We start from the raw sequence: 22,824 nt of genomic DNA, 5'->3' as shown, positions 1-22,824 counted from the left end.
ATTCTAACATCAACAATAATCAATGAAGTGTGTTATCACTGTATTCTAACATCTACAATAATCAATGAAGTGTGTTATCACTATATTCTAACATCTACATTAATCAATGAAGTGTATTATCACTGTATTCTAACATCTACAATAATCAATGAAGTGTGTTATCACTATATTCTAACATCAACAATAATCGATGAAGTGTGTTATCACTGTATTCCAACATCTACATTAATCAATGAAGTGTATTATCACTGTATTCTAACATCTACAATAATCAATGAAGTGTGTTATCACTGTATTCTAACATCTACAATAACCAATAAAGTGTGTTATCACTGTATTCTAACATCTACAATAATCAATGAAGTGTGTTATCAATGTATTCTAACACCTACAATAATCAATGAAGTGTGTTATCACTATATTCTAACTTCTACATGAAGTGTGCTATCATACATTTTAATTTTTGTATTCAACTTTTACAAAGTGAAATGATACATAATTCAATACCAAAAAGGGTTTGTGTAAGCATTCATGTTATACATTAACTCAAAATTTATTTATTCGTCTTATATGTGTTTTCTATACATTTAATCAAAATCATAAAGTAACATATTTGATCATCAGGGATAAGTTAAACAAATTAAACATGGTACAAACTTTTCCACTCATCATTGCTTGTCTGTTCCAAGGAAATTTTGTTTCATCTAATTCAACTATCTCACTCAGAAATCTCAAATCTGATGAGGTCAACTTCTCACCAACTTTCTGTAATACAAAATATAAAACAACTTAATGGCAAACAAATACTCAAATACTGTAAGAAATAGCAATTAAAGTAAAAAGTTAACTAACAAACATCAATATTAACAAACAATAGTTTATATAAACCTGTCATCTAACATCAGCAGCAGTAACTCACAACTGTAGTGGGAAATGGGAAGATAAACAGTGCATGAATAATGCAAACACAGGTATAATAAATTCATAAATAACACTTATGGAATTTCAAAAGTTAAAAAAAAAATTTTTTTCAGTTTCCACCAGACTTCCCAATCTATATAGCCATCTTTTGGTCATGACCAAATCAGATCACCTGTTTTCTTGATTTATATGGGCCCTCTTCTGGTCATGACCAAATCAGGTCACCTGTTTTCTTAATTTATATGGGCCCTCTTCTGGTCATGACCAAATCAGATCACCTGTTTTCTTAATTTATATGGGCCCACTTCTGGTCATGACCAAATCAGGTCACCTGTTTTCTTAATTTATATGGGCCCACTTTTGGTCATGACCAAATCAGATCACCTGTTTTCTTAATTTATATGGGCCCTCTTCTGGTCATGACCAAATCAGGTGACTGTAGATTAAAGCATTCTCTAATTATAGATTGGACAAAAAGTAAGGCATGCACAAATATACATTACAAAAGAGTCTCTATACTTATAATTAAGGTGTACACATATTAGAAAAGTGACACAACACACCAAAGTAAGAGAGAATATAATAAGTGTGAAACACTGACAAGATAAGAAATAAACTTACAAAAGAACTGGTTGTAAGATTTAACAATGACCTCATGTGTCGCAGCATCTTCTCACCCTGTGACAGGGAATCTTGCTCAAGATAGTTAAATGCTGCCATTCTCCAGTTTGTACTGAAAATTATTCATATAAAATCATAATAACCCTAACTCTAGGTCTGTTACAAGATTTATGCCTGAAAGAGGATAACAAATAGTCAGTAAAATGTGTGAGGAGTTTATGTCAATGTTTGTTTGGCTTGAAGAAGTGCAATAAAGTTTGTCAATGTACTTACTGCTTAAATTATTTACCTACATGTATTTACCTACATGTATATATATATATATATATATTGCTGACAGATTTATCAGTTAAAGAATATTATTCAAAGTGTAAATATACACAATATTGATAAAATATGGCAGAATTCAAGATACAGCAGTATATGAATATATAAGATACATACTGGATAGCTGTACGTATAGACCCATCAAGTCTGTCAATCCACTTGTTAAAATACTTGTTTACATTCTCCAGCATTTTCTTTACTGTCTGCTCATAGTCAATAGTGTCTTTACTATCACTCATCCCCCACAAAACAAAACTGCAGTCATCATACTGTGACAAGTACACAAAACAAAACTGCAGTCATCATACTGTGACAAGAACACAAACAAAACTGCAGTCATCATACTGTGACAAGTACACAAACAAAACTACAGTCATCATACTGTGACAAGTACACAAAACAAAACTGCAGTCATCATACTGTGACAAGTACACAAACAAAACTGCAGTCATCATACTGTGACAAGTACACAAACATAACTGCAGTCATCATACTGTGACAAGTACACAAACAAAACTGCAGTCATCATACTGTGACAAGTACACAAAACAAAACTGCAGTCATCATACTGTGACAAGTACACAAACAAAAACTGCAGTCATCATACTGTGACAAGTACACAAACAAAACTACAGTCATCATACTGTGACAAGTACACAAACAAAACTACAGTCATCATACTGTGACAAGTACACAAACAAAACTACAGTCATCATACTGTGACAAGTACACAAACAAAACTACAGTCATTTTATAATGATAAAATAAAGAATGTAACTAAACTCATAAATTTACATATTTATTTAATTTGCAAGTATAAAAAATTCATATTTATATAATACTATATATTTTCATATTCAGCGTAATTATAAGAAACTGACCTTAGACAAGATTGATATTATGGTATATGCCAGTTCAGCAGCTGGGGCTTTCGGCATATCTTTGTGTAGATAGTAGGGTAGTATAACAATGCTACCTGGAGACATGATCAACTCTGTCAAACCCTGAAAATAATCAAAAATACATTACTAAATATTATCACGCTCATATCAAATAACCTTAGAGTCTCATCTGATACCTATGTGTTACTATTCCATCATGTTCTTGTTTAATGTTAATACAATGTAAGAACTATTATATTCTTTTGATGAAAGTCAGGACATTGTAAGGGCTAATATATATTCTTGTTTAAGGTCAGGGCCTTTTTAGGACTATTATATACTCTTCTGTAAGGTCAGGGCATTTTAGGACTAATATAATTATACTCTTGTTTAAGGTCAGGACATTTTAAGGACTATTATATAGTCTTGTTTAAGGTCAGGACATTTTTAGGACTCTTAGATACTCCTTTTTAAGGTCAGGACAATTTTAGGACTCTTATATACTCTTTTTAAGGTCAGGACATTCTAAGACTATTATATACTCTTGTGTAAGGTCAGGGCATTTTTAGGACTATTATATACTCTTGTGTAAGGTCAGGGCATTTTTAGGACTAATATATATTCTTGTTTAAGGTCAAGGCATTTTAATGACTATTATATACTCTTGTTTAAGGTCAGGACATTATTAGGACTCTTATATACTCTTGTTTAAGGTCAGGACATTTTTAGGACTATTATATACTCTTATTTAAGGTCAGGACATTTAAAGGACTATTATATACTCTTGTGTAAGGTCAGGACATTGTTAGGACTATTTCTATCTTTGGCACCATATTCTTAAGAATAATGTCTTCATTTGTGTTTGTAAGCAGGGCTTTGTAGTCACAGACAAGTGTTTGCAAGCAGAAGTTTACAATCACAAGTTTGCAAGCAGAAGTTTACAATCACAAGTTTACAAGCAAAACAATATAATCACATACATTGCAGAATGTTTGTATTTATATTTATGGAGTAAACAATGTGAAGTACTTCATGTGAAATACTCCATGGGAAATATTCCATGTGAAGTACTCAATGGGAAGAACTTGATGTGAAGTACTCCATGTGAAGTACTCAAAGGGAAGTACTCAATATGAAATACTCAATGGGAACTACTCCATGTGAAGTACTAAATGGGAAGTACTCAATGGAAAAACCTTGATGTGTAGTACTCCATGTGAAGTACTCGAAGGGAAGTACTCAATGTAAAGTACTCCATGTGCAGTACTGAAATGAAGTACTCAATGGAGAGTACACCATGGGAAGTACTAGATGTAAAGTACTTACCTTTCCTCTTGTAATCTGAAACACATTAAATATTTCAGCTGATGACTTGACATCTTTGATCTTGTTGTCCTTGAAAGGTGTCCAGTTATGTTTATACAACAGGCCAGACTTTGCAGTGATATCTTGACCATTGGTCAGTATAGCTAGAGGATTCCATGGTAGGTTTTCTGGAGTTAATATCACCAATTTTCTTAGAGTTGCTGCAATAAACAATATTCTTACTGAATGTTTTGTGAAAATAAGTAGTAATACTATTGAAAATGAGAACACTACAAAAATGTAATTAGGGGTAATTAAAATATAATTGTCTCTTACTTAATACATTAAATATTCAAAAAATTGCATTTGATATTCAGATTTATGCACATCAAAATAAAATAAGTATCTCCTAAAGTAAAATGAAATTCTGAGATAAAATACAGTATTAAGACTTCTTATGATAAACATTTATGGGTGAGAAAAAGGTTTTTCAAATGTACAGTAGTGATTTGTTTTTTAAGATTTAATTGATATTTGTTTATCAATATATTTATTATTTGCTATAGTACTTTTACCAAACAATAACATATTCGCAGCTATACATATTCGCGGAAATGTCCCTACCATAAAAAGCACTTACATAAAAAGGACAAAATAATTTCTAGGAATACAGTTATAAGATTAGTAAAATATAGATAAAAATGGAAATAAATTATAACACTATATGGTCACCAGTTTGCTTTGATATCATGTTTTTTTCTAAACTGATGTCTAGCTGTTTTTTTCCTAATGTTGTATAAAGTTACCTGGAAAGTTGCCGGGTGACCAGGATTTGTAGCCTGATTCCTTGTTTACTTCAGATAACATTGGAGACATCATAGGACAGCCATTGAAAGTTACACCTGAAAATATATAATAACAAACATATGGAAAGTTCAGTTTATATAAAACGACATCAACAAATTGTAATTAAATAAAACAAAGGCATTCCTTTCTATATAAAGAGCTAATATCACATAGAATTTCTTTTAATATACAGCTATCAAATTATGTAGTGTAAAAGATGCATAACATCCTTTTATTTATGAAATTATAAATATACTATAATATATACACAAAGCTACATTGTGTTACAATAATAAACATTATATATATCAAATTTGACTGTATTAACATACTTGGAGCATGAGGTTTAGCCTGAAAGTTTTGTCCAAGGTTTACATCAAGTGGTAATACCCCACAGTTTGTACCATCAAGGATAATTTCCTGCATTGATAGTTTCTTCAAATAATTTATAGATTTCTCGGTTATCTTGTTACATCCTGATAACTGAATCTGAAAACACAGTATATGTTCATATTTATCATATATTTATATCCATCATACGTTCATATCTATCATATATTTATATTTATCATATGTTCATATCATATATTTATATTCATCATATGTTCATATTTATCATATATTTATATTTATCATATTTATCATATATCTATATTTATCATATTTTCATATTTATCATATATTTATATTTATCATATGTTCATATTTATCATATATTTATATTTATCATATTTCATATTTATCATATATTTATATTTATCATATGTTCATATTTATCATATTTTCATGTTTATCATATATTTATATTTATCATATTTTCATATTTATCATATATTTATATTTATCATATGTTCATATTTATCATATATTTATATTTATCATATTTCATATTTATCATATATTTATATTTATCATATGTTCATATTTATCATATATTTATCATATTTTCATGTTTATCATATATTTATATTTATCATATTTTCATATTTATCATATATTTATATTTATCATATTTTCATATTTATCAGATATTCATATTTATCATATGTTCATATTTATCATATATTTATATTTATCATATGTTCATATTTATCATATATTTATCATATTTTCATGTTTATCATATATTTATATTTATCATATTTTCATGTTTATCATATATTTATATTTATCATATTTTCATATTTATCATATATTTATATTTATCATATGTTCATATTTATCATGGTGTTTTGATATTTGTACCTTAAATATGTCACCAGTAGATACCATATTGTATATAACCAGATTATCTGTGGTTCTGGGCATTGTTAATGAAAAATATTAACATTTCAATGATTGTACATAGTTTCACTGGAAAATAATGAAAACATAAACTGTCTGAGGAGCAGCATCACTAGCTGGATAGTAAACTGAACATTTCTTAAATAAAATGATATGAATGACGAGGCTGACATTTGACATAGGGTGTTGTATGCAGAGCACACTCATTGGGAGTGTGAGGTTTGATAAAGCAAGAGAAAACTTCTAATACTAAGGTTTGGGAAAGCAACATCATACAAAACATCATAATACAAACCTGAGAAAGCAAACAAAAACTCATGGCCAGTTCAAGAAAGCACGAGAAAACTAAATTATTGAAATTTGGGACAGAAACGGCAAATGAAACCTCATGTATTAGAGGTGAGGGAAAGCTAATGAAAACTTCCGATATTGTATTTTGAGATTGCTACAACAAACAAAGCCTGGTCAGTTTGAAGTTTTGGAAAGCGATAACAAACAAAAGCCCATTTGTTGCAGAAAGCAAAAAAAATATAGAGATTTTAAGCTTTCAAAACAAAAACAGGTTTCAAATTTGAGGTATAGGAAACCATGTTAACAGATAAAACTTGTAGTTTTCAGATTTGAGGTTCAAGACTTCATCTTTAAGGCTTATGAAAGCAAGTTAATTGCAACAATTTATAGATATATCAGGTTTAGTAAAACAAAAGAAAAACTTTATTGTGAAATGTTTGAAAAAGCAAACACAATCAAAATCAGATTTTAGTTTACTTATGGATGTAAGGTTCAGGAATGCATATAAAAAACCACTTACTGATTTAATGTTTGTGAAAGTTTGAGAAATCCAGTAAACACCTTCATCTGTCACGTTATAACATCCTACAATATACAAATATATATATTAAGATTACTGCTGTCACGTTATAACATCCTACAATATACAAATATATATATTTAGATTACTGTTGTCACGTTATAACATCCTACAATATACAAATATATATATTTAGATTACTGCTGTCACGTTATAACATCCTACAATATACAAATATATATATTTAGATTACTGCTGTCACGTTATAACATCCTACAATATACAAATATATATATTTAGATTACTGCTGTCACGTTATAACATCCTACAATATACAAATATATATATTTAGATTACTGCTGTCACGTTATAACATCCTACAATATACAAATATATATATTTAGATTACTGCTGTCATGTTATAACATCCTACAATATACAAATATATATATTTAGATTACTGCTGTCACGTTATAACATCCTACAAAATACAAATATATATATTTAGATTACTGCTGTCATGTTATAACATCCTACAATATACAAATATATATATTTAGATTACTGTTTTTCTTTCTTCTTTCAACATAAGTGAGACAGATATCACAAAAACTAAGACAACAAAATGAAACAATAGCTCCTGCAAATATCAGGTATGGTATGACTTAAGCTTTTAATGGAATGAATTTGACTTCAAATGTGCTTAAATTATCTGATTTATTTGTATGCTTTTCTAACCACCTATGTATTAACTAATTTCTAAGCCTTTTTACTGTCAACTTACCTTTATACAAATCAAATCACATTTGTTCACAATTAAAATGCCATTTATTTAAAAGTGTTTCTCATTTATAGCCAATTATTACAAATTGCTAAATCAGTATTTCTAGCAATTACTACCCATTGTTTCTCAATAATGGCCAGTTACTACAGTAACTACACACTGTTTCTCTATATTTTGCATTTATTTAGCATTTTTTCTAAATATTTGGCAGAAGCAACATATTTTATCTTAGATTTGTCAGCTCTAATACACAATTATCATCCTTGTTAGAACATAAAATATATTTTCTTGCGCAACAAATGAGTTACCTGTTAAGGAGATCCATTTCACTGTACTCAGGTTAAGTTTACAATGAAATAAACTAAATAGGAACCCATCTGACATTTGTTCAATCCCATCAAAGCTTATTGAAATAACCTCTGTCTTTAGAGTTGACATTCTAAGAGACTCCTGAAAGATATAAACATAGGGCTATTAGAGTTGACAGCTAACTTTACTTATGTTTACAATATGATGCTAGAAATTTACCTCAGAAAAGAGAAAAAAGATAGCTACAAAGTTTGGTAAAGTGTTGATATATAACATCCTTTACAATCATTCTATGATGCTTAAGTAAATAGAAGAAAGAACAACAATTAAAGGATGTAACACTGACAATGTTAACTTATATGCAACTAATATTCTAGGTGCAAATGCCCATCAATCAAAGCCCCTTATCTGATGTTTTGGAGATAACATCCAAAAACCCAGTGAAAGCTGGGAGAAAGACTCATAGCCCCTTGATGGTGAAAAAGTAGAACCGATGAAGACAGTTCAGGGATATTGGGACTTTTATCCTACACTGGCAGCATTATAATACTTACATCACAATAATATAAATACACATAAAAACACTGGTATACACAAGTTAATAAACACTATGGTGTACACAAGTACACAAACACACTAGCATACACATGTACACATTGGCATACACAACAACATACAAACACAGTGGCATACACAAAAACACAGTGGCATACACAAAAACACAGTGGCAAACACAAAAACACAGTGGCATACCAAAGTACACACAAACACAATGACAATTATCACATACACAAGTAAACACACAGTGGCATATACACGTCTAGTCAAACACATTAACATACATGTACACAAAGGCACACAAACACACATTAGTACACACACTTGTATACACAAGTACACACACATGCACTGGAATACACAAATACATACACACATTATTTATGAATCAATTTTTTAGCATAATACATGTACCATACTTTTATTATAAAATTATATTATCTACTGCTTTAATTTTTTAACCAAGATACAGTCAGGACTCAATACATCTGACAAATTCAAATAACGACAGTAAATTGGTGGGAACCAAATTTTTTCAACATTATTATAATCCTTTATAACGGAAAATTTGTATTCCGACTCCGACACAATACAATGGGAAACCAAACGTGTTATTTTCTATACAATCAGTACCCGTTTAACTGACACTTGGTCAGTCAAGCGCGCATGTCATAGAGCCGTGAACAAAAGCAGCAAGGTGTTAAAAGAGGTATTGTAGCTTGGTCAGTTGATTGTTATACCTTATTACAATACCAAAGTGTTGTTGTCAGCTGAATTTTGTTACACTTGCCAACTTGTGACTTTTTTAATTAAAATAATTGCAGAACCTTCAACTAAACGTCAACGGACTAATTTAACTTTTGAACAAAAAACGAAATCAATTCATATAAAGGAAGTTCTATCATTGTATGTGTTTTTTATATTATAAAGTTTTATTATTTTCATGTCAATCTTTACGCTCCCTTCGCAGCTTACTGAATGCACTCACGCTACTTCAGAAGTGAGCGTTAGTTTAACATTCAACCGATGCGCACTTTAAAACCATTTTAGTTGTTATTATTTTAATAAAGTTATTATGATGTATTATGTGTATGATATGTAATGTGTATAATAAAGTGAACACATACACACAAAATGTTTTTCATTATAGATGTTTATTATAGATATAAATACATAATGTTCAAATACCAGTGAATAAGCATATCATTACATGATGAATGATGAAATTCAATAAACTGACAAATTCGATATACTGACATATTTTTGGGAACCAACAGTGTCGTTGTAATGAGTCCTGACTGTATAATTATTTTGTACTGTTTAAAACCAAATTAACACATGCTTAAAAGAAGAAAACATAACTATGTATTGCATATTTAAAACTTACCCTTGCTTCCAATAATGGAATATGTGTGTAAGTCTGGTGAATGTCAAAAAAATCTGACCGCTCCAGGTTGACTAGAACAGAAAAATGATAATGCATATAACATCAACTAAAACTACATGAATATATTTTACATGAATATTTTATAATAAATAAAATCTAATGATGACATAACATTGAGAAAGTTGTTTGTTGTTTTATCAAAATTTGTTTCAAAATGAGATTTTTAAAATCATCAAATAGAAAGATGCTTTTATACAATGTATAATCTTAGTATTACGAGAAACACTGAGGGAAAAATTACTTGATTGATAAATTCTCACCTTGTTTCTTTATTTCATCTGGCTTCTTTAATTTCTTCCTCTCCAGTTCTAAAGCACTGGCAGTTATCTTTGGTGTTGGTGGTATGGAAGCTGTGGTCTTTAGCTGATTAGACACTGGTGGTACAGGTGGTGGTACAGGAGCTGACATCTGTTGTGACTTAGGTGGTGGTGGTTGTGGTGGAGGTGGTTGTGGTGGTGGCGGCGGCATCTTTTTCTTTGATCTTTTCACAAAGAAGGAAAATCTTTAAATACTGTGCATAATAGTATATGGTGATTTTTATGTAAGACAAAATAATTATCTTGCATTATTCAATACTGCCATTGCAGGAGAATAAATAATTTGGTATTTTATCTTTTTATATCACATATGTAAAAAACAGTGAGGATTAGAATGCATTTATCAGATTCTATTGTCACTCATGTATCTATATTTACCTTCCTGCTGTATTTTTTTTATCAAAATCTCACAATTTCCGTCAAATCACTACACAGTGTCATTTATTCATACTAATAAGGAAAATTTAGATGAAACTGATGTAACAATTTAGCATTAATGACATAATCCTGCATTAACATCAATTTCTGAAACAGTTCAACAATAATATACTTGTTCAGTCATCTGGTATGATTTTTCTATTTTTGCAAAGTGCTATCCACTGCTATCTTTATGATATAAATACAACAGGTTTGGTGGTTTAGGAGATGCTGTATAATGCAATAACTGGCAACAAGACAGTCACAACCTGGAACATACGATAGTACAACCTAATAATATATACCTCATCTGAGTACCCAAATGTTCTACAAAGAGTTAAATAAAGTAAAAATAAGTTGTAAACAAATATTTTAATTTACCTAGCTCCATATCCTATTGGATTGTCAGAATCTAGATCATGTGCCTGACTCATGACAGAGAAACCTGCAGAATCTAGTAATTCTTCAGCTTGACTTTCGACTACAGGTAACACCCCAGAATCAAGCGCCATGGCCTGACTTTGCACCACAGGTAACACCCCAGAATCAAGTGCCATGGCCTGACTTAGCACTACAGGTAACACCCCAGAATCAAGTGCCATGGCCTGACTTTGCACTACAGGTAACACCCCAGAATCAAGTGCCATGGCCTGACTTTGCACTACAGGTAACACCCCAGAATCAAGTGCCATGGCCTGACTTTGCACTACAGGTAAAACACTATTGTGCTTTAAAGAGGATTTCTTTGACTTTGCATTATATTTTGCCATATCCTCTGAAGTCTCCTTCTTCGTCTTAGACAACTTAGATCTTTTGCTCATCTTGCTGTCTTTTTATAATCAGTAGAGTTTCAACCTGTAAATATATAAAAACCAGTGCATTCCTGAAACACTGTAGCGCTAGAGAACTCCCAAAGCTGTACAGGATCAGAGCATTACCAAAATTAATCAAGACTACAGCATTCAATAAGTTATACATACATTGTAACTTAAGCATTTCCAAAGTTATACAGAACTAGAGCATTTCAAATGTTAAACAGGACTAGAGCATTCCTAAAGCTATTCATAACTAGAATATTCACAAAGCTATACAGGACAAGAGCATATCAAAGGTCACACAGGAGAAGAGCATTCCCAATGCTACACATAATGACAGCAATCACAATGTAATACAGTATTTAAGCATTTCGATTCCCAAAACTACGTGTATACAGGATTTGAGAATTTACAAAGTTATAAAGAAATAGCATGTTGGTTTATGGCTTATGTGATGTCAAGGTAGAGCATCAGCCTCCTGTAGGTTTAACTCCCATTTAATCACATTTGTGCGATTTTTAACCCTAGTGTGACAGTGTCATCCAGACAATAAAAATCAATAGTTGAAGCAGAAATTTGACCTTTTAACTTTGGAAGTGGCTAGCTGTACGGGCCCGTAGGGCTAGGCAGATGTTCTAGCCGTATGTGAGTCACGTACGACTAGCCAGGACTCACTGTATTGTCTAGTTGTACGTCACTTTTCAAACTTACATGAATGTCGAACATGCATCTGTTATTTTGTGCCTCATGATTATGATTTGTAGTTTTATTTGTATGAAAGGTGAATTTTTGTTCATTAAGCACATGGATCGAATAAATAATCGGAGTGGAATAAATAAAAAGAACATTGAAAAAAAAAACTTTGAAAAGCAAAAATTATTATAATTTTCAAATACAGTAGATAAATATCGAACATAAAAGCACAATCAAGAAATAAGCCTTAACTAAAGCCTACCCAGGGACTGACAATAGAATTTCAAAATGCGTTTCACGGAACATGCAAAATTTCCTTAATGATGGACAAACCTCTATACTGTCGGTAATTGACGCAATTATCAGAGCCAAACCACAATTTTTCATTTTAAAGGTGTCGAAAATTAAACTTAATGAAACAAAAACCGATTATCATTAACATTTTGTAAACTTTTTCAATTGATGTTATATTTAACTGCGACCAAACGCTATTTTTTCTAAACGTCTTGAGATGACAAAGATCGATATTTGTACTTTTTTTACTGTAGCCAACAAGGCGATTAATCTCTAAAAAGTAAACATACGAAGACAATTGCTGTTTCCAGGTTAAAATCCTCGCTTAAAGTCATAAAATAACATATGCATTTTCGACTTCCATCTAATTTTGAAAATGCTGTATGGCTAGCCGATACAGTGTGTCCTTGCTAGTCGTACGTGACTCACGTATGGCTAGAACTTTTGGCTAGCCGTACGGGCCCGTGCGGCTAGCCACTTCCTTTAACTTTTTTAAGTTTCAATATATACTGTGCTCCTCTTAGGTCACGGTACTTAACACTTTAAAACAGTAAAGAACACAAACAATAAACTCACACTACAAAAATTGTCATAAACTGTATCATTTAGTCATTTTTCTGCTATATGACACAAGGAAACAACAATATATTCAATCTTAATTAGTTTTAATTTGTCAGATGTAGACCGTGTGTCGGCTATTTTGAAAATAGTATGTCATCATTTAACTCGCGGTAAAGGTGTTTTATTTCAGTTTTTTCAAGTTTCAGTTATAATTTCTTTATGTTATTTTGCATAATTTTAAATATTAAAATAATCTTTACATTGTAACTCAAAATTTATTTTTTTAACAAACAAGAACATTTAGAAAATGATGATTGTTTCAGACGTATGCACAAATTTAATGGACTATTGTTGTTTTTTGCAGAAGTTTGTAAAATGTTGCTCAGTTTTACGTAAAAATCTATAGATTTAAATTATTTTGCACAAAAACTTTGTTGTTAAGGTGTTTGAATAAAATATGTCAATTCTGACCAATTTTAACACTGGCCACATGAAAATATGCCATTACCGCGAGGTAAGTGATGACGCGGAATTAGTGATGTTGAGTATAAATATTGTACCAGTTGAGTTGCCCAAATAATTTGTACTGAAAACCAAATTCCACTTACATTTAATATGTCATTTGACAATAAATTGAATTTATTGAAGAAAAAACATAAAACTGATCATTTTTCACTCATTTTTTGTGCGACTATTCGTAGATTTTACAAAAAAATATCCATTTTTTCCACGACTATTTCACCACAACAAATATTACTTAACGTAAGTGGGATCGACTTACCGACACTGTAAACAAAATTGTCGTAAAAAGTGTATCGAGTAAAGGTCACAACACATTTATTTTACAAAACACCAAAAATGGCTGCGCCCAGTTATGACCGTAGTTATGACAAATTTCTCAGGCAAAAACATATAAAATTCTTCCAGAGATGTCTACAGGTTTTGCCTGGGCGATATTCTTCTTTAGATACTAGCAGGTAAATGAAATTATGTCGCTAGAAAAAACTAAATAATATTTTTTTGTATATAACGACTAAGTTTTAGATAGGACTTGGAAAATTTCACAATTATGACACAAGTAAATCAGATCAAAGAACTTGAAAGAAGGTATAGCCAAATTGACCTTCACAGTCTTAAAGAACAAAAGCCTAAGCTTGGGCAAGCCTAGTCTCAATATTTCGACTGCAAGACAGACCGATTTTATAACCTGATATTTCATAGATGGGGTGGGAGTGGTTTTGTCGAACTACCAGTTCGTCGAACTGATCTTATAATATAATATGAAATTAGGCAAAGCCTATAAACGGGGAAGTCGTTAAAAATTCCTTTCATTCTTTCCGTTTTAAAGGTGTCATTCGGTATTACATGCACCGCTTCCGTTTTCACTCGGAACACTCGGCGTTTATTATTTATCCGAAAAGATGAGATTTGTTCCGTTATCGGAATACTCCCGTCTTTTATCATTGAGTTACATTGTAAATGGCTGCGCCTAACTAGAACTGACACTGAAAATTTAATTGATAGGTATAGAATTCTATATATTTTTTATTTGTTTTTCATTTGATTTTCTTTTAAATATACACGTGTAGTCCATAGCCGGGCAAGCTAAGGCCGGGCCCGCTTCGCGAGCCCGGACATTGACTTCCCCGTATAATAAAACAGGTAGTGGTTTCGGCGAATTTATTTTATATAGTGAACAATAGCTATTGTATAATGGGCACGTCAATTATCGCGGGTCTAAATGTGTGATTTATCACACATTTTCATGCAATTAAAGACAAGATATTGGAAATTTAAACCTATTATTTATTCTTTTCTTTAGCATAATAATGATATTTACATAAAAGCATAACACAATACAAAAGATCTCAGTGAACAAACAACATCATAGAAATATATATACGTATAACAGTACAACCTGAAAAAAACCTAAAGAGTCAACATTTACACAAATTACATTTCACACAAGTTTATTTTTATAATCTATGTCAAACTATATACACAAGTAGTTAAAGCTGAATAAAAAATGCTTTTCATCAGAATAAAATCGACATATATATATGTATACAGTAAATGGTGACACTAATCCTTTGATTGGTGATTCTATGTACCCCTTCCAACTAACAATTATCGACAATAATTTTGATCAATTAAAATATAAAATTTTAACCCCCTGTGGCTTCTTGACTGTAATTAACAACTGGCAAACATAAAAATAATCCGCCTGCATCCATTTATATTTTGTGAAAATGTTCGTAAACTAGTGATACTGATTTCATTATTGCCTTTTACTTATATTGAGAGTTAAGTACAGAATTTACAAGGAAATTAATTTGAAAACAACTGATATATTATTTTACTGAATGTGGTAGATAATGCTGTTTATTTTTTCAAGGTCTTCCACCACCAGTAAAGCTGTAAAGTTGCTATAGTACCTTTTCTGTGTTGGTGCAACTTTAAACCCAACCAAAAGAACATAACCTTTCTCTTTGAGCTTTCTATTTCACTAAGTCAAACTTCATACTTTTATTTTACTCAAGTCTCCTTATAAATTAAAGATTTTATTACATTCTGTTAATTGGTAGAAGTAAAACATATGTGATACAGAGAAAAGATACAAAGAAGAGATTTAGAGAAAAGATGTAGAGAAAAGAAAAAGATGTAGAGAAGAGATGTAGAGAAAAGATGTAGAGAAAAGAAAAAGATGTATGGAAGAGATGTAGAGAAAAGATGTAGAGAAATGATGTAGAGAAAAGGTGTAGATAAATGATGTAGAGAAAAGATGTAGAGAAATGATATAGTTTGATATTTTTTCAGGATGACAATAGCATTTTTTGCAATATCTGGACTAGATATGCTCAATGCATTAGATGTACTGGAGAAGGAGAAGAATGATATTATAGACTGGATATATTCATTACAAGTCCTACCTAATAATGATGGTAACATAGAGTTTGTTTTAATTTTTTTTTGAAAAAAAAATTGAAATAATATTACAGTCGTTAGTGTTGTTTTCCAAAAACTTTAAACATTGATCATAACCTTTGTATTTTTAAGAGAATGCTTTCATATTTAGACACATTTTTATACATTTGTTATTAATTCGCAGATTTGATTCATACTTTGATAAAAACAACATTTATAACAAAAACTACCATGTTATATAATTTTAATGTGAACTTGGCCCTTCACCATAATGTTCTTTCCCTTGTCTCCCTTGTGGTGGCTCTTGTTATATGAATAAAGTGACCCAAATCAATTATTATAATTTGATAAAAACATAGAGTTTTAAGCCTTTACAAACAATATAGGGCAACTACATGTTTAGTGTTTTTCTGTGCTGAGTTTACCTACATTTAAATGACACAACCTTTAATTAAGAGAATGAGAGATAAAGTAAACATGTTACTATTTCAGAATCCAACATTAATCACTGTGGTTTTAGAGGCTGTTCAAGTATGGGAAATCCCTATGATTCTAAAAAGGTCAGATCTTTTGCATTTTTATAACTTTATTAAAATTCTTACATAGAAGTTATTTAGTTTTGCAATAAAATATTTTGTAAGTTGCCTGTGACACCATTTATATATCAGTGTCCTTTAATCATGAATTAATTGTCTAAGGTAACACTCATTGCGGCAGCTATATTGTGCATGAATTTAGTTTTTAGAATGAGCTTGTTTTAGAATAAAGCAAATTATTTATAAAAGTGACATTGTTTATAAAAAAAGAGCATAATTGGTTTACTAAGCTTGCTTGTATTAGAATTGGTTAATTATGACATATTTCAGAATAAAGAGAAAGGAATTCCGTATGATGGTGCTCATATAGCTATGACATATACAGCTCTAGCATCATTATTGATACTTGGTGATGATTTATCAAAGGTCAACAGAGAGGTCATACTGCTGGCACTGCGGAATTTACAGCAAAAAGATGGAAGGTTTGTTCCTTTAACCATTTCAAGACTATATACACAAGTTCTTCTTTTTTGTACTGGTTTTCTGCAAACAAGTTGGTTAAATAGATTTGCACTCAATCTTTCAGAAAACTTTTGACATCATTAACCATGGAGAATATTGTCCTCGTTTTTACAACCTTTATTTTAGTCAAAATTGCATGTATGACACTGTTTTATTTTGTTGTCGTTTTTCTCACCTATGTAATATATAGATGACACTCTGTGTGAAATTCTGACAGTTCTTAAGGAAGTTTGTTAAATTCCCACAGAACTTTTGTCATCAAGTGCCTTGGAGCATAGTTCTGTGATTAATTTAGTAGAATTATTGCCCTTCTTTATATATGTACATGTAGTACATTAATAATCTTTTCTGTGCCCCCACCCTCATCCATTGATTTATGGATTTCAAGCATAAGAACTGGTGCCCTCAAATTTTAAGTTATAAATTTATACCTCAGCTTATATTTATCTGTATTTCAGTTTCGTCCAGTGTGTGAACCTTCAGAAGATGACATGCGTTTTGTTTACTTGCGCCTCATGTAATATGTTATATGTTAAATGACATTAGTTAAAATTATTGTTTTATTGTTTTTTCAACGTCGGTGTTAACAATGACGTCTATGATAAAATATTATGAAAAGCTGCTGTTGTTTATTGCTTACTTCACCACTACAGTGCTATTAAACTATATAGTCTAGAATAAAATATTATACAATCATATATATTATACACTAGATTTGTTATGATGAATAAGAATTGACTTTTTAATAGACCTATTTTATGTATACCATGCTATATCATGCCATTGATGTTATTTATCTGCTGATTGTATTATTACTGTAGACTGATGGGCATATTGCCTTTGTATGAATAAAGTTCATCTATCTATCAATATTATAAATTTTGGTGGACATAAAGTGCGAACTAAATTTCGTGTTTACTGTCTGTTATTTGTGTTGGTTTCCACATTACCGTACGTAGCTATGATTCTCTATTGACTTCCTCCTGTCTATGCTGCTGAGATAACTGGAGATAAGACACGCATGAAGTAGTCAACTGGTACGACTTAGGAATTTGACATCAGTAATAAAAAACCAAACAAACACAAACATGCTTTCGTGCAATTGAAAATGCGTGGCGATATTCATTTCAATTCAGAACAATATTTAAGAAAAACATAACCATAAAAAGATATTTAAATATGAATATTTGTCCCACCAGTGCAATAAACTTTGACGGGCCAACTGAATTTAAATACATGCAATATCTATTTAACTATCTTTCAAAGAAGGGGAGTCTTTGATAATGTAATAAACTCAAAGATGACGATTTAAATTGAATAATTGAAGATAAGAAATAATTTCTAACTTTTTGCTTCAGGCCTGATAATCACTTAATATTATACACTTGATACTACGAGTAATAATAGTAACCTATTTGCTATTACTTTTATTATAATAAAGAGGTGTGCGGTACTTTCACGATGATTTTCGTATGATTCTGTTTATTTAGTTGTTTTCTTATTCTACAGACAGGTATGGGAATCTAGAGAGTTTTGAAATGTGTTCGTTTTCATTACAAAGAGTAATTTCTTAAATGATGACAACACAGGATGTGTATGTAATAAAAAATATATTTTTTTACATTTGAGATTTGAAGAGTACAACTCATGTTGTTTATAATTGTTTATTTCTTCTGATAAAGCTAGTGATTGTAAATCATTTTGAATGCAACAGACGACACTGGGAAGAAAGAAACTTAAACATAAATTGCTAATATTTCAGAGACTGGTGTTCTCAAAGGATACAGTGTAAATGTTTTAGCGAAATTGATTAAAGCTTGGCGAAACATTAACGCATCTTGATAAATATTTCTTTATCAAGACATTCGGACTTTTCAAAGGTTAACAATCAACGAGATGGCATATGTTATGTATCTACAATCCCATTTGAGAAATGAAATCTAACACTTTTGTGTAAAAAAATATGTTAGTTAGGTAGTTAGTTAGTTAGTTTAGTTAGTTACTTAGTTAGTAGGTTAGTTAGTTAGTTAGTAAGTAAGTTAATTAGTAAGTAAGTTCATTAGTTAGTTAGCTAGTTAGTTTGTTAGTTAGTTAGTAAGTTAGTTAGTTAGTTAGTTAGTTAGTTAGTTAGTTAGTTAGTTAGTTAGTTAGTTAGTTAGTTAGTTAGTTAGTTAGTTAGTTAGTTAGTTAGTTAGTTAGTTCCTGAGTTCTCTTGACGGGCTATTATTTGTTGTATCTTAGCTGAGACACCATTATCCATTTATCCATTGAAAAATGTTTCCTTGAACGGCTTTCAGCGTTATTTATTCTTGCCGATGAATGGCTGTCGATGTTATCATTAAAAAGAGGCGAACGGCTGATGACGTTACTAAAATTTTGATGACACTCAAACTTAAATACCCTATAACTTTAACAGAAAAGCATTTTTGAAGGTATGGTTTGGAATATTTAATGACGAAATGGTGACGTTTACGAATTGTATGATAAAAGAATTTATTATCAGGAGAAAATATAGGTTTTTGTGACTTAAAAATAAAAATGCCGCATCTCATCGGATAGTGTGGTTATTTTCAGTCAAAATTCACGTGAAGTAAAGCTTGCACAGGGCCAGAAATTTGTTAGCATGCTCCTTTGGATGTTGACTATAAATCCATAACATTGATTTACTTGAACACAGTTGGGATATGTTTAATATAGATGAATACTGACTGTCCGTCAATTGTGTTTCGTGCGCCGACATGTATATACTGGTACAGCTGTCGACGCTTGAACTGCTGTCTGCCAATTTGATTGTACGGTGTGTTACTTTGAAATTATAAATCATAAGACGTGTCCCTGTAAATTCCATTCTATTTTAAACAGAACAAAACATAGTTTTTATTAATGGAGTCAGGTTACAAAATATATATCAATCTAACGGGTATCAATATTGCATGTTTCTTGTATTATACTTGAAACAGTGTATGAATGAGAAGAATTTAACCGCTGAAAAAAAACAAGATTTTAAATGACAGTTAACAAAGCGAATTCGCTGTAAAGGAAAGAAAAAGGATTCTAGTGATGAAGACTTCTTTTTGTACAGTTTTACATTTGTTTCTCGTTAACGTATTCATTTGGTCTACACATCGATTTACCACTTTTAAGAAAAAAGTGCAATCAGCGTTTATTAAGTTAAAAATAATTTCCCCTGTGCTCAATAAATGCGGTTGACAAACGAAAGTTATTTGAAGTACAAATCGATCAATTACATTAGCATGTTAAATGTAAATTGTGTCACTGTCACTATATAATGAGATGTACTGTTAATAAAACTTAGCTTAAGATATAACAATCCTCATTTTATGAGTCTAATTCAATTTCGATGAAACGAAAATTATGTTTTGAGATAGAATCCCATGAGCTCACTTAAAAAGGTAAAGTTAACATTTCCACAATTAAAAAACGCTCAATAACTTTTTAAAATTCTTTATTTTCCATGTCATTTTAATTATGTAAGAACAACGTTTTTTGTTTATTCTAATATAAAGTAACTATGTACGGTGAATTCGAACTGAATTTAGTAATTTGTAAATTAAGAATCAAATATTTTTATAAATTTGCATATGGTTTTGTACTTAGTTTGGCAAATCTTTAGCGTTTTTTTTCATTGATTTTTAAATGACCATAAAAATATTTTTACTGAAGGCACGCGTGCATTAATGGTATCTTTTCTATCATGTTGAGTTTTTTTATTGATTATAAACGACTTAGGTGCAGTTCTCCAATCATTCATCCAGAGTTGTATAAAAAGATAATTGCTTTATGATTAAAATATTTCAAGCGTATGATTAGGGGATCATAATTCAAATGGTAATTTTAATATTCTATTGAAGTTAACAGATAGCTTGAATATTTTCGCATCCGTCGTATATATATCTCATCAATAACATCTTCATAAACTCTGTGTCATAAATTATTTGAAAAATAGTACTGTTTAGTTAAATACCCTTTTTCACTTTGTAAAATGTTTAAAATCGTATTAATAAAACGCCGATATGTATGACCGTGGATTTGTTATGTTAAAACAGTGAACAAGCTTTTAATATATACATTTCATGATTATTTAGTTGGTGTAATGATGAAAAATAACACCTACGCTCACACTTGCAAAGCATTTGTTTTGCTATGTCAAAATAGTGCTTAACTTATCGTATGTTTATAAAATTAATCTTTAAGGGTAAAAAGCTAAATATAATAAAATATTTTTATAAAATTTATCAGGAGAGAGTTTCATATAAGCTCCAAGCTTTCTACTCAATCCTGAATGAAATTTATATATTGTAATCTTGTCTGTAAATATTGATGAAGAAATAAATATTGTTTAAACTAAAATTTATCATGCAATGTTAAAATTACGATGTTTCCGAACTTATAGTGGATTCTTGCAAGTTGTATATAAATTTTTGGTTATTGGACACTCATGATACGAACGTAAACAGAAGAAAATGTTCCGGAACAAAATATCATGCGGTTATTTGATGTAGGTTTTGGCAACATATTCGTACATGTTTAATTTGCTTTTAAGGAAATATACAAATATATTTCTTTCATAAAGGAATTTTGAATTTATTCTTTTTCAAATAATAATTTGGTAGACTACATGCAGCAGATATATGGCCTCGGTGGTTCCAGTATGCCTCACTTGAATACTGTTGAATCACCCCTAGAATATTGGCCTGCTTTTTAAATTTGTCTTTTGACGTCTTATCTGTGATATGCAGGCTTCATAACCTCTGATCCCCTTTCAAAATTCCATTTTACTTATTTCCGTCCATTGTTTTCTCGTTTAGGACACACATATTCAATATGCCGCTTTCCATGGAATGGCACTAACGTGTCACATTGAAGGTTCCATGATAACCGCCATATGAACACATCAAAGGATGTTTCAAAATTCCAAATTTTACCAGTTCATGTTATATGTTGAATACTGCTTAAGCCGGTTCTATGGGGCGTGGACGGTAACTTGCACTTTCCATTACTGTCCATGAACAGACTCAATCAAACCGAGCCTGCAACATTTTCAATTTTGTCGTTTTTAGCGTTCTTGAGGGATTCTTTATTTCTCTCTATTTTATAAACTTTCAAAGTTAAATAATACAATTTTTACTTTGCAATGATATCAATCATCAAAGTATTCACGGAGAAAACGAAACTTACAGATAAAGTAAAATTGATATAATTTTGTATTATTTTTTTGTGTGGAGAAACATAGAGCGGTTGATATTAAAGAAAATAGTCGAAGCTCTAACGTAAACGTAATATAAAAATTACCAAGTTGTATTTTCATGTAACTCGGTTGTATTGTATATATATCCTGAAATTATTCATTACCAGCCCATGCTTTTAGGAGGCAGACATATTTATTTTGCGTAACAGTACTTATTTGAAATAAAAAGTGTCTGAAGTTTTCAGACATATTTGCATTAATTTTTATTTCTTTATATAAAGATTTTATACGTCTTTATGAGCTGATTGTTAGAGGAATTGCAGTATACAAATTAACCCATTGTCTTGTTCTGTATCTGTTAAAATAAACACTTATTCCTAGCATGTAGCGGACATTACGCCTAACCCTAAGTAAGTAAGTAAGTTTTTTATTTCAGTGACG

The 22,824-nt window shown here is 30.6% G+C and overlaps 2 protein-coding genes across 4 annotated transcripts in view; one reads left to right on the top strand and one right to left on the bottom strand.

Annotated features, from left to right (window-relative positions):
• The window catches only part of LOC132724909 (uncharacterized), a 64,583-nt gene extending 50,525 nt beyond the window's left edge, over positions 1-14,058 (bottom strand). For 2 of the 3 annotated variants that reach the window (XR_009624977.1, XM_060709892.1), the window contains exons 1-13: positions 13,973-14,058; positions 11,210-11,683; positions 10,355-10,575; positions 10,035-10,105; positions 8,089-8,230; positions 6,997-7,061; positions 5,234-5,390; positions 4,862-4,957; positions 4,077-4,276; positions 2,751-2,873; positions 1,987-2,138; positions 1,543-1,654; positions 658-765 (exon numbers count right to left, since the gene is read on the bottom strand). Coding sequence is in view for 2 of the 3 variants with exons in the window: in XM_060709892.1 (XP_060565875.1) it covers positions 658-765; positions 1,543-1,654; positions 1,987-2,138; positions 2,751-2,873; positions 4,077-4,276; positions 4,862-4,957; positions 5,234-5,390; positions 6,997-7,061; positions 8,089-8,230; positions 10,035-10,105; positions 10,355-10,575; positions 11,210-11,649 (1,887 nt within the window). In the remaining variant the exon portion in view is untranslated. The remainder of the gene's footprint in view (positions 1-657; positions 766-1,542; positions 1,655-1,986; positions 2,139-2,750; positions 2,874-4,076; positions 4,277-4,861; positions 4,958-5,233; positions 5,391-6,996; positions 7,062-8,088; positions 8,231-10,034; positions 10,106-10,354; positions 10,576-11,209; positions 11,684-13,972) is intronic. The other variant, XM_060709893.1, reaches the window with a different exon arrangement.
• LOC132724910 (geranylgeranyl transferase type-1 subunit beta-like) lies at positions 14,028-17,691 on the top strand (the record flags this gene model as incomplete). Its single annotated transcript, XM_060709895.1, has 5 exons — positions 14,028-14,168; positions 16,009-16,133; positions 16,609-16,676; positions 16,983-17,171; positions 17,633-17,691. Coding segments are annotated over exons 1-5 (560 nt in total), but the record flags the coding sequence as incomplete, so codon positions are not given.
• Positions 17,692-22,824: the final 5,133 nt, after the last annotated feature.

The sequence above is a fragment of the Ruditapes philippinarum genome, unplaced genomic scaffold (genome assembly GCF_026571515.1).
Source record: "Ruditapes philippinarum isolate M1 unplaced genomic scaffold, ASM2657151v2 ctg2869_1_1_1_1, whole genome shotgun sequence".
Lineage (NCBI taxonomy): Eukaryota > Metazoa > Mollusca > Bivalvia > Venerida > Veneridae > Ruditapes > Ruditapes philippinarum.
The sequence above is the reverse complement of the archived record's forward strand: the minus strand, read 5'-3'. Positions and strand labels throughout refer to the sequence as shown.